Raw genomic sequence first — 12682 nt, 5'->3', positions numbered from 1 at the left:
AATTTTAAAATTTAAAAGAAAACAAATCTTCTTTTTTTATACAATGGATGTGACGCTCCCAAATTCCGTTTGTGATCGGACGGACATTTGAAGTGTCGAGACATGCAACACAAGGTTACCTGCCTCTATTCATGATATATAAGATGCAATATTCCTAACATGTATCTAACACCATGCAATATTCGCAGTAGATAAATTTTTTCTTTAACAATACTATACACCAAATTGAAAATATCCCAAATGCTTAAAACATACTTAATACATAAAGATCCATTGAACAACTAAGATCACAACACTAGTCCAAAATGGTTATGATCTAAAAAGTACTAGAGATGCAATTACATCGTACAAGTAGTAATTTACGTTGTTAACATTGACGTCGCACCGTCGCTCAGTTAACTGTGTCTAGTTGGTCAGTTCCTAATTCTCTTTCAGGTCCTGTAACAAGATCTACCATTCGGGAGGAATGGTAGTTGTGACTACCACAGTGAGATTTGATTACAAATTTCAGTAAGTTAACAAAAAACTTCCACATATGCTAATGATGCATGGATGATAGTAAAAACATGAATACATAATCAAATTCATAAGTGATTAAAGCATAATTTGACGTACAACATAGCATAACTGACATAACTTAAATTGAAATGTGAACTGAACTTGACCTGACATTAACTTGATCTGAAACTTGACTTAACATGAACTTGTTCTGAAACTTGACTTAACATAAACGTGATTTGAAACTTATTCATTAACTGCTTAAATACATATTCCACAGTTGTTGTGGCCCCATGTATTCTACGTGTCACAATTACTGTGTCTCACGTAGTGTATGTGTCACAATTGCTGTGACCCCATATATAAGTAATCAACGCATAACTTGACGTACAATATTGCATAACTGACGTTGAAACGTGAATTGAACTTATTTTTTAATTGCTTAAATATATACTCCACAGTTGTTGTGGCCCCATGTATTCTACGTGTCACAATTGTTGTGTCTCACATAGTGTATGCGTCACAATTGCTGTGACCCAATACATAAATAATCAAAACATAACTTGACGTACAACATAACATAACTGACATAACTTAAATTGAAACGTGAACTGAATTTATTCTTTAACTGCTTAAATACATACTCTATAGTTGCTGTGGCCCTATGTATTCTACGTGTCACAATTGTTGTATCTCAGGTAGTGTATGCGTCACAATTGTTGTGATCTCATACATAAGTAATCAAATCATAACTTGACATACTTGAAATATGGTTATATCGTAATATGACTTAAACATGTATCACACAACATTTCATAATATGATATCACATGTAACGAAAACATAATTAACATGACATACTTACAACAGTGAACATGACATAACATACATGTAATAGATGGCATATTTAACATTATGTACTTACAATATATGACAGAATATCTTGTGTAATAGATGAAACTCATGATAGAATAAATTCTGTGTAATAGACAAATATGTGATAACTTAGCATGACATATATGATAATACACATACATACACTGTAGTTCCTTTACTTAGCACACATACAAGTAGACTGCTAGTAAGTTAAAAGCTTACTTACCTTGATCTCCACATTTCTTACAAAAGCTCAAGTGCGATAACGAGAAAATGTAATTAGTGATTCTAAAAGTTAGAACTAAATCACTAATAATTTGAAATATGAAAAAATACTAACTTAAAGAGTAAAATTTTCATTTTACCCTCTACATGTAGGAAAATGACCGTTTTACCCCTAACTTAAAGATTTTGCATGCTAACTCCAAAAATCACCAAAATTTACATGTCTCATATAAATTTTATCCTAAACTCAAATATCAATTTAGAAAAATTTAAAACTAATCACAAGTATTAAAACTCTATAGGGCCGAAATTCCCATATGCTATTTCCATTGATTTTTGTTTCTAACTTGTTTCGATTAACCTTTTGATCTATGACTTATAAAGATGTGATCTTCAAACCAAACCATCAAATGATTTAAAAAGATGTCCTAAAACATATATAAGCTTCTAATTCAAGATCACATGGTTAAACATTAACCAAAACATAAATTGAGCCAAGAACATCCACACTTTGGCCTATCCAAACATCTCTTTGCATAATATTTCATATCTTTGAAATTAACATCAAATATCTTCAAAATAATATTCTAATATGTATATAAGAGGCTTAAGATCCTCCAATAAAATTATCAAAACCATTGGAATAGGTTTAAACCACCAAAAATTTTAATTTTTTCAAAATAGAAACTGTTTTTCCTCTTCCAGTTTCTGAGTTTCTAGAACTAAGAAAATATTTCATCAAAACTTTTAATCATGTAACAAATCCTCAACCAATAATCATATACACATGTTAACAATACTCCATAAAAATTTCGGACCAAGATCTATCCATTAGTTTGGTCAAAAACTCCAAAATATAACATATTCTTCAGTTTATCTTCCAGAATAACCTTTCTTTAGTTTAAATAATATTTTACTGATCAAATGATTTTCAAATAGAACAAATAAGATATCCACGTAAATTAGACTAAAAAAGGAACAACTTATATGAATGAGATTTTATAATAAAACACTTACAAAAGTTTCGAAATGGGCGTGCAAAAGAATACCTAAAAGCTGTCTGAGAGAGTGTTTGATGTTCTTTCAATGAAAGATGTAAATGAAGATGATTTCATGGGGAGTATATGGATGTATTTATGCACAAAATATGGAAGATGGTGAGGCTGAAGTGAGGGTTGAGTGTAAGTTTTTCTTACCCAATAATATTTACAAAAATCAGTTCAAGATATTTTTGTCCAATAATATCCACAAAAATCAGTTTAAGATATTTTTATCTAATAATATCCACAAAAATCAGTTCAAGATATTTTTGCCCAATAATATCCACGAAATTAGCTTAAGATATTTTTATCCAATAATATCCACAAAAATCAGCTCAAGATATTTTTTATCCAATAATATTCACAGTTTTGAACAGACGTTTCGTCCAAAAATATGAAAAAAAATTATTGCGTCATAAGACCTTAAATAACCCACTGAGTCTAATGGCACAAACCATAATACATTTTGACACTTCTAACTATTTTCAATAATTAAAAATTCATTTTTGATATCATAGTGAGTAATAACACTAACTATGTAGTTAGACTAAAACCTATACGATTAACAAATTCGTGAAAACTTATAGGGTCTTCATGAGGTTCTTAAATTTCACAATTGAATTTCTAATAAATTATTACAACAGAGAAGGAGGATTTCAAATCTAAATTTTTTATTTAAAAAATCAAGTCATATGTCATTAGACTACCAAGCTGCTTTTGGCTACTCTAATGAATTTGAACCCAATTTGAAGCGTATGGTTCCAAGTACCCCAAGTTCGGGACAAGCTACATCATACGTGCATGTCCATTGACTAAAGTGTTGGTGGGAGTGCTTTTAGGCTAGGGAGGACCCATGAAGCACATGGGCTAGCATAAAAGTAAAGTACTTGCTAAATTTCCTATAAGAATATTGCTTATTCATGGTTAATTATTTTTTATAAAAATGACTATCTTTTATAAAAATAAATTTATTTTATTGTAAATAGTTATTTTCGTTATAAATAATCAATCACAAATACTTATTTTTTAGGCGCTACAAGTTTTTAAGAAATACAATGGCAAGTATATATAATATGCATGACTTACGATTTTTATGATATATATATATATATATATATATTTATATATATTTATAAAGAGCTTTGCTACAAATCAACCATTGTAGCAAAACTCATGCCCCACACTTTTATGTGGATTTTCCTCCTCTTTTACTTAGGATCATATGTGCGCGCGCAATATTTTTGCATATTAAGCAAGAACGGGTGTTCAATGGTACTATCTCGACCCCTATTTCTCTCTAATTAAATTGTTCTATCCCAGTACTAAGCATCTATAATTCAAGATTCTCCTATATGAATACAACGTAGTTGCCATGCTTGCGATCGATTGTGTGCATAATTAAATAGCACCTGTAGTACGTATGTAATTAGGTTATCGTATCTTGATTTATTTCTTAGGAGAAAAAACGACATCACGGCCTTCCTGATCAACCTGGCACTCATCGATCGGTACCTTTTCATTTCCGAGGAAATTGACTGCTATGTTCTCTCTGATCATCACTCTCTGATCTCATATTGAAATAAAATGGGAGAGAAAGAAAGGCAACGAATAAATCAGGGAGAAACATATAATTTCAACTAATGAAACATGATCATAACGTCATGGTTCGTGCTTGAACATATATAGAGTACTGCAATCACGATCGACAACCATACTTTCCTGGGCAGCAACATGCATAGGATATATCATGTGCTGCTTAATACATATATATTATAGTCATGAGTAAAAACATGAATTTAGTAAGGACGTTGGCCATCGTTGTTGCCCGGAGGATCGTAGTCGCAAATCACAAATATCCCTCCACTCTTACACCTGACTCTAGCACACCCGAGATGCACAGTGTCGCGCCACACAATTTGTGTATAATGCCGACACTCATCGCCAACACAGGAGTTTTTCTGATAGTCGTAGTATTTCTTTTCATCTACCCACATCTTCACCGCATCTACTGCAGTCAATCCACTCCAGCCTCCGGCAAGGTTTTCTGAATAGGGTCCCATGGAATGCTCCAAGTTGCAGTCTCTGATCCTCTTGTTCGCATAATTTTGAGCATAGGCTGCAATGGTGTAGTTCCAATGAATTGGACCCACACCAACTCGGGCACGAGCTGCATTGTGTGCATTGACGAAATCTTGGTGGGAGTTTTGGGCTTGGGAGACATGAATTAGGATTGAGATTAACCCCATCAAGTATATGGCATTGGCTAGGATAAACCTGTTCTGCCCCATTTTCAAGGCAAAACCAATTATCAGATTTCTGGTTCTTGGTTAAAATTGGTCATATCGTTTAGGTATTTAAAGGCGATTGCTGATGAAAAACAGTATTCCTCTGTTGGGATCCTTGAGAATACAAAGCTATTTAATAATTGGTGTGCTATATTTTTCGTCGTTATAATATCTAAAAACCGAAAAACGTCCAACAATAATATATAATAAAGATCGAATAAGGGGGCCGGATTTTATTTTATTATTATTTTTTTCTGTCAAAGAAAGGACATGATCAGTCAGAATTTCACATGCCTATGCCCAAGAAAAGGGTACGTTGAGGGCCCAATCCATGTGGAAGCCAGCAACGATGCATCCATTGGCTATTGAAAGGTGAAACTAAAACGACTAATTGCCACTTTATAAATTACAAATTGAAACAAGACTTGATCATGCAGCTGCCATGTATCACCTTGTGCTAGCAAGCAACACTGCCTTAAGCCATGCGTGCACCTTTTAGTTTTCTTCCTTATCTGGGTCATGATCAAGATATCATATATCTCACGGACTGGAAATTCAATTTCCAAAATTTGATCATTCATTCTACGGGAGAGAGATCTCTCTACTAGCATGAGCTAGGTCAACATATTCTCATCAATTAATCAATATTGGTACATGATTCGACCAAGAAAACCTAATCATCGCCGGTAAACTTGGTACAAAATTAAAGCTTCAAATAGAAGTGATCTCGATGTTGGATTATATCTATATATATAAACCACAATATTGCATTCCCAGACTTTTTTTTTGTCCTTTTTTTCATAATTTGCTGGGCCATGCATGTCTAAGCTTTGTTTCAGTCATGTGGTGTCCGGGACACAAATATAAACTTGATGAGAGAGAGAGAGAGAGAGAGAGAGAGAGAGAGCGCAATATTGTCAGTTGCTAATCTAAGGTCATAATTCCAACAGAAAAATCATGTGAACACATTATAAATCATGTATGGGGCCCGGCCAACATTTCATGGATAACCACGAAGACTTTAGGCACCATGCATGCATGTCAGCTTTAAATTTTCTGCCCTACGGCTGATGGTGATGGAAAGGCACAAGTTAGATGCTTTAGCATTATATATATACTTGGACGTTCAACAAGGCATGGTACTCACTAAAACAAATTAATTAAATATTATGCTAATTAAGTATTAAGGTAATTAAGCTTTATCACCTGCACTAGATTATCAATTAAATAATCAAACTTATGGTAAAAAGAACATGCATGTTTCACGGCATCTTCGGACGGCCGAACACTTCGCCAAACAGATTGACCGCATAATCTGCGCCGCCAATGAGCAATCCATGGAAGAAAAAGAGTTTCCTCACTTTTAAAGAAAATGAGTTATTTTATGTGGACTCAAAGAATCAAATGTGTAGGGAACACTGAACAGGCCGTGAGGATGATGATCTCATGATGTCATTTTACTCAGGCCAATTTTTAGGACATATATGCCCTCAAGTGAAATGACATTCAATGCGTAAGTATCGCATATTTATTTTTAAAAAAATAATTAAATATAAAATACAAATGAAAAAATTAAATTATTTTAACGTTAAATCTACTCTTTTTAAAAAGGCTGCACATGTTTATATATTTTATAACTGTATTTAACAGTACTCATACAGAAAATTGAAGCACCCAAACTAGCTAGATATATCCAACCGTCCCTAATCAGTTCACGTTAGGCCAATCGTGATGTCAAATGTTATAAGAGGAACGCTTCACTTTACCTATATGACATTTGGATAGTGAAAATATTTTATCCTATATTATCAGATAACTTTTTTAAATTTTTACATAAAATAAAATAAATAATTTAAAATTTTTAAATTTAAAAATAATAATAATATTAAAAAAATATTTTAAAAAAAATATTTTAATAATATTTTATTTTAACTTTCAACTTTCATCTCATCTTAACTTATTATTTAAATTGCACGAAAATGACAAAGTCTACTATCTCTTACCGCTCATAATTCCTGTTAAAAAGACTCATAATTTTGCAGCTACAGGCAATCTATCAAGAATTGGCTCCTTGCAAAAGCCAGAAATGATTATGTATCACTCTTTTATAAAGATTTTATGGTTAAGGTTTGAACCAGTCTTGGATTTTCATTCAAAACCCGAAAACAGAGAGTAATTTTTTTTGTTGTTTTTGTTGGGAGGGGGGGGGGGGGGGGGTTGAAGAAACCTAGAGGAATGGTATTGGCCCAAGCTCTGCCCGGCTTAACCTGTTGCCAAATTTAAAGTCCAATCCAGCCTAGGTTCTGGCTCACCCCAGGCCCAATCCAGTACAACATGTTTTACGTAAATAAATGCTCTACACAGAGAATCTCTCCGCTCCCCAGGCCAGGCCAGGCCAGGAGCCGAGGAAGTTATTAGAATATTTACAACAAACATACCATCATTGGGTCCAATAAAAGATTTCATTGAAAGGTCATGTGGATATCACTTCCAGACTCTCTCCAAGATGAGTGCTCTCTACATGTGAGTTGTTCCGCTCTTAGTAGTCCCTCTCTTCAAGCTTACAAACTCCCTCCATAACCCATAAAACAGTGTATCTAGAAGCATATTCTTACTCAAAATTCCATCATACTTCCTAGATTTTTACCATGAAAAGGGCCCACCAATCTCGTTAGTACATTGTAGTAAGACTCAATATCAATAATAATTATCTTCTTGAAGGCCAAAAAAAACAAAAAAGATTTCATCGGAAAGGATCAATATCATCATCGCATCACATTACTTGTCTTACTATTAATTAATTGATTTGGTAAATCTCAATAGGCGATGGACCCTACAGTCCGGTAAACGCCAAGAGCTGTTATTGATGGTGACGCTGCCACGGGCTCTACTTCTGACGGTCCATAGGTTGGATGACATCTGACTCAGCATTAACTTTTAAGATATTCAGAGCCCCTTCGGACTCAACCAAGCCGTTTAACAGCCCTCTCGCTTCAAATTCCCGGTCCATTTCTTTCGCCGTCGGTGGTGTCTCTCTGATCTAGGTGACACATGCGAATTTAATTACTAGAGATATGTTATTCATCTTAACCTTCGAAATTATATATTATTATTTATAACTATTGTCAAGTATGTGAAAATATATATGATTAGCATTTTCTAATTATTGTGTATTCATTCTAGCACCGTACGTAACTGTCTTCTAAAAATCTCTCTCTAGGCAATCTCTGCATTCGGCAGTATACGCGGTTGCGCTCTGATTGTATTTTGTAGTCGTTGCTTGTCTGAGCTTGGGGCTTGTGGTTTGGTGGAGCTGAAGAGAGTGAGTGAGGAAGGATCTGAATGGCGGTGGAGTACAAATGTTGCGAATCGGGGTTTTTCGTACACATATTCGTAATCACACTGTTGGTGATATTCGCCGGGTTGATGTCAGGGCTCACCCTGGGGCTCATGTCCATGAGCCTCGTCGATCTCGAGGTCCTCGCCAAGTCTGGAACACCTAAAGATCGCTTACACGCCGGTACTTGTTTTTCTTTTCTTTTTGTTTTGTCCAACTGATTTCTGTGCTCTGCTGAGAAAATTACGCTAGAGCAGAAAAGATAAAGGACGCTAATGGAAGGGAAATTCTGAATGGCTTCTGGTTACAGTGTATTTTTAAAAAACTTAAATATTATTTCCTTCTCAACTTGTATAGTAAGAGTTGTCAATTAATTGTTACTTTAACATTTCTCTAAAGTGCATTAAAGTGATGTTGTTTTTAAGTGGTTGTTTTTTTCAAGACTACTTAGACTAATTTGCTGTACTTGTAATTATAGCCAAAATTTTGCCAGTGGTCAGAAATCAACATTTACTGCTTTGCACCTTGCTTATTTGCAATGCTGGTGCCATGGAGGTACGTATTATTGAGGTTTATTGGAGTAGGTGTTTGCTTACATACATAATGTGTCAAAAGAGATTAGGAAGTGTTTGAAATCATCGTTCCTTGTGTCCAGGCGCTTCCAATTTTTCTTGATGGTCTGGTTACTGCGTGGGGTGCTATTCTGATCTCAGTGACATTGATTCTTTTGTTCGGTGAGGTGAGCTGTTTATCTGACATTATTTGAGGGATATCATTACCACATATATGGCGTATACTAAAATTGTCATGTATATTTTTGCCATAAGAAGAGATACTGAAGTTGCAGGGATTTATGCTTAGATTGGCTATTTTTTATTTTGCCTTATTGACGTGAACTTTTCATGCCGGTGGTGAAGTCAGCAAGGCATGTCTGAGTTCACTGATTGCTTTTTGCTTGTGCAAGCAGGTAATACCACAGTCTGTTTGTTCTCGATATGGTTTAACAATCGGCGCAGCATTGGCTCCATTTGTCCGTGTTCTTGTTTGGATCTGCTTTCCTGTTGCTTTTCCAATCAGCAAGGTAGTAGAGCTCCGTAGTTTCTTCTGTATATTGCGTTCGTGTCAATGATATGATGTGAATTGTTATTTAATTTTCCTATGCTTTATGCAAGTTTCCAGCTATTAGACTTTCTGCTGGGACATGGGCATGTAGCTCTTTTTCGCAGAGCTGAATTGCAAACACTAGTAAATTTTCATGGCAACGAGGTGTGTTCAACTGCTCTCCAATATTATACAATTCCATCTTAATAGCATATGTTTTTTTTTTAAATCTTCATTGGGTCCATATTTTCATTCTTCCAAATAATTTACTCCAATTGTTTCATATGCTAGTCTACTTGCCATGCCATCATCATTCTGCACTCATTAGTTTTCTCCTCTGTTTAAATGTCCCTCCAACTTATCTTTCCCGTTTTATTTATTGAAATCCTTTGCCTTATACCGCCTGCTTTATAATATAAAGATTGCCTGGTACTAGGCTGGAAAAGGTGGAGAGCTGACGCATGATGAGACAACAATTATTGCTGGAGCACTTGAGCTTACTGCAAAAACGGCTGGTGATGCCATGACTCCTATATCTGAAGCATTTGCAATCGATATCAATGCCAAGCTTGACAGGTGTGATATTTATGGAAAGTCTAAGACCGAAAACTCATCTTGAATTAGTTGTTGTGCTACATTCGTATTAATTAGATGTTAAAAATACTTATCATCCAGGGATTTGATGAACCTAATATTGGAGAAAGGGCATAGCAGAGTGCCTGTTTATTACGAGCAATCTACAAACATAATTGGACTTATATTGGTATGCTGATAACTAATTTCCTTATGCATATTTTGTTCCCGAAATTTTTTTTAAAGAGAGCTTACCTCTTCATCAAGATTGGTTACTGTTCTTTCCCTCATATAAATTTAATCATTTATTACAGCAAGTTTGACACCATCCCAACATCTATGTATTTATTCGCTGCAACCTTCCTCTTATAAGTGTTACGTGTTTTTTTAACATTTATATTCTAACATTTTAGGTCAAAAATTTGCTATCGATGCACCCAGAAGATGAAGTGCCAGTGAAGAGCGTCACCATACGCAGGATTCCAAGGTATTTTGTATTGGTTGAAAGGAAGGGGACATCTGGCCAAGTTGACTTCAGTGCACATTTAAAATATTCCATAATAATTTGATGTGCATCATATTTCATATTTCTTTTGTAAGTGATGTGCATCATATTTCTAACATTACTGGTGTTTGACATTTTTCTATGGTACAGAGTGCTAGAGACTTTGCCCCTGTATGACATATTGAACGAGTTTCAGAAAGGTCACAGCCACATGGCTGTTGTGGTGAGACGGTGCAACAAGGTAGTCGAGTCGTCCCCTAACGACCCTCCTGAAAGTATGCTCCAACTTAATATGGCCGAAATTCTTTTGTTAATTTTTTCTATATTTCTTAAACATTAACCTCCCCTCCCTCCCAAGATTTAAAAGAAGGTCAAGTGAAAGACGTGAGAATAAACATTGATGGTGCAAAGAGCAAGAGAGCACTCCAGAAGTGGAAGAGCTTTCCTAATAGGGGTGGCAATAACACATATAAGGGTGGCTCTAGGAGCAAGAAGTGGACAAAGGAAATGTACTCTGACATCCTGCAGATAGATGGCAATCCACTCCCAAAGCTCCCTCAAGAAGAAGAAGCTGTTGGCATAATAACGATGGAAGATGTCATTGAAGAACTTTTACAGGTAAGCGTTGATTATTTTCTGCTAAAATTCTGATGCAATTATTTCGCTCCAACAATTTCTATAAGGGGCCTCTTGACATCAATTGGGTATTATCTAGGAGGAGATCTTTGACGAGACAGATCATCATTTCGACGATTCCTGATACCAGTCTTGCTATAAGAAATCTGAACCACGGCAGTACAGATAATCACGAAAAAATTTGTTCAGTTATATATGTTGTGGCAGTTGGACTATCAGAATGTAGTAATTGTTCAGCATGTATATATATGGCTTTTAGGGACTCGCTTGAACTGTATCAAAAGCTCCTTGTCAACCTGGTTGACGAAACAAGGAAAATTTTACATATCCTACTTTTATCTCACTAGGATGATGTGGTATTACTTATCTACCTTTGGATCTATTCTTTTAAGGAATAAAATATGATCCAAGGGTAATTGAAATGCCACATTTTATGCAGTGAGATGAGAGTGGTTTCTAGCATTACTCGACAAGAAAATAAATGTATGATTTGTTGAGCTCGAGTTGCATCTGAGCTCACTTAATCCAAACTTTTGGTAGGGAAAGATTCCCGGAAAAAAAAAATGGTGGAAGCTAAATAAAGATGTAAAATTAAAGGGAAAAAAAATAGAATGAATATCGAATGGGAAATCCTGGAGACCAGCCGGTCTGGTATCCGGCCATAACCAACTCTCCAATGTCATTTTGCCACGCCAGCATATTATGTGATTAACTGTACACTTACACCAGATCTCATCCCTTACCCAAACTCCCTGGTGAAGAGCACTGCGCCACTCATCACCCCAATATCTGCACATGGAAACTGGAAAGTGATTCCTAGTTCCGAACAAAAACTAAAACTTTAAAGATGTAATCTTTTTTGGATTTGTTGGTATTATGAATGGTTTGGATTGCGGAAACTTCAGAAAAGATCAGGGGAAATTCAAAATAACTGATGTAAAAGTAGAAATCTTACCATGGCCCAATAGAATAGAGTTTGTAGAAGCCAAAATGGCACCAGCAAGAGCAAATTTGTTCAGATAAGCCTTCCTATGAACAGGCGTACCCTTCGGGAGATTGGATTTGTGGGATTCACTTTCAGTGGCTCCTTCTCTTCTTCTTCCATTCTTCAGATCATTTCCCACAGGCAAAGCTGATTCTGAATCAAGAAGGTGGTAGTCATGGTGCTTATCTGGTTCCATAGCGGAACCAATGACTTTCATCTTTGCTGAAGAAGGAATGCGAATGCCGGCTTATGTGAGATTCTAGAAACAGAAAATACCTTCTAGTAATTAAAGACCATCATCTATCCATGTTTACTTAGACGAATTATCAGTGGCGCGAAGGGGAAGGGTGGATTTCAAACTTACTAGGTGCAGTGGGTTTTTGGAAGAATTAATCAGCTGCTTCCCATTTTATTGTAGCACAGACTCCTTTGTCTTACGTGTAGCCAGCCTGTTGGTGGGCTGTTTTTCGCCCAACAGCAACAGGGCTGTTGAAAAGCGTCTCTCATTCCCAAAACGCCAAACGTAACATTCACATGAAATGTTTTAACCACGGGCAATATTTTAGAAGCTTGTAAAAGGTTCAAGCAGCCATACAAGTGATGCGAACACATCTGCTACCA

The 12682-nt window shown here is 35.5% G+C and overlaps 3 protein-coding genes across 5 annotated transcripts; 1 reads left to right on the top strand and 2 right to left on the bottom strand.

Annotated features, from left to right (window-relative positions):
• Positions 1 to 4239: 4239 nt before the first annotated feature.
• On the bottom strand, positions 4240 to 5030 carry LOC122312906 (basic form of pathogenesis-related protein 1-like). Its single transcript, XM_043127579.1, has one exon. The coding sequence runs from the start codon at positions 4925 to 4927 to the stop codon at positions 4436 to 4438; it is 492 nt and encodes a 163-aa protein (XP_042983513.1). The 5' UTR covers positions 4928 to 5030; the 3' UTR covers positions 4240 to 4435.
• Positions 5031 to 7812: 2782 nt separating this feature from the next.
• On the top strand, positions 7813 to 11401 carry LOC122313550 (DUF21 domain-containing protein At2g14520-like). Of its 2 annotated transcripts, XM_043128655.1 has the most exons (12): positions 7813 to 7968; positions 8145 to 8444; positions 8740 to 8816; positions 8917 to 9000; positions 9229 to 9342; positions 9441 to 9527; positions 9799 to 9938; positions 10038 to 10125; positions 10349 to 10422; positions 10591 to 10715; positions 10799 to 11058; positions 11156 to 11401. In XM_043128655.1, exons 2-12 carry the CDS (start codon positions 8267 to 8269, stop codon positions 11198 to 11200), a joined length of 1272 nt encoding a protein of 423 aa, XP_042984589.1. In that variant the 5' UTR covers positions 7813 to 7968; positions 8145 to 8266; the 3' UTR covers positions 11201 to 11401. The 2 variants fall into 2 exon arrangements, with proteins under 2 accessions (XP_042984589.1, XP_042984590.1); XM_043128656.1 differs by lacking the exon at positions 7813 to 7968 and having other exon boundaries at positions 7999 to 8444.
• Positions 11402 to 11540: 139 nt separating this feature from the next.
• LOC122313552 (probable polyol transporter 4) lies at positions 11541 to 12621 on the bottom strand. 2 transcript variants are annotated; one of them, XM_043128659.1, is made up of 2 exons: positions 12032 to 12621; positions 11541 to 11892 (listed from the first exon to the last, which is right to left on the bottom strand). In XM_043128659.1, the coding sequence occupies exons 1-2, from the start codon at positions 12276 to 12278 to the stop codon at positions 11816 to 11818; spliced, it is 324 nt and encodes a 107-aa protein (XP_042984593.1). In that variant the 5' UTR covers positions 12279 to 12621; the 3' UTR covers positions 11541 to 11815. The 2 variants fall into 2 exon arrangements, with proteins under 2 accessions (XP_042984593.1, XP_042984594.1); XM_043128660.1 differs by having other exon boundaries at positions 11541 to 11865.
• Positions 12622 to 12682: the final 61 nt, after the last annotated feature.

This window comes from Carya illinoinensis, chromosome 6 (assembly GCF_018687715.1).
Source record: "Carya illinoinensis cultivar Pawnee chromosome 6, C.illinoinensisPawnee_v1, whole genome shotgun sequence".
Lineage (NCBI taxonomy): Eukaryota > Viridiplantae > Streptophyta > Magnoliopsida > Fagales > Juglandaceae > Carya > Carya illinoinensis.
Note: the sequence above shows the minus strand (reverse complement) of the source record. Positions and strands in the feature narration are given on the sequence as shown.

Excerpts from the sequence above, each read along its gene's own strand:
- LOC122313550 (XM_043128655.1), top strand. The coding sequence starts at position 8,267 with ATGGCGGTGGAGTACAAATGTTGCGAATCGGGGTTTTTCGTACACATA. Across the intron at positions 9,001-9,228 it reads TGATTCTTTTGTTCGGTGAG|GTAATACCACAGTCTGTTTG; the intron begins GTGAGCTGTTTA and ends TTGTGCAAGCAG. Across the intron at positions 9,939-10,037 it reads ATCAATGCCAAGCTTGACAG|GGATTTGATGAACCTAATAT; the intron begins GTGTGATATTTA and ends CTTATCATCCAG.
- LOC122312906 (XM_043127579.1), bottom strand. The coding sequence starts at position 4,927 with ATGGGGCAGAACAGGTTTATCCTAGCCAATGCCATATACTTGATGGGG.
- LOC122313552 (XM_043128659.1), bottom strand. The coding sequence starts at position 12,278 with ATGAAAGTCATTGGTTCCGCTATGGAACCAGATAAGCACCATGACTAC. Across the intron at positions 11,893-12,031 it reads CTCTATTCTATTGGGCCATG|GAATCACTTTCCAGTTTCCA; the intron begins GTAAGATTTCTA and ends GTTCGGAACTAG.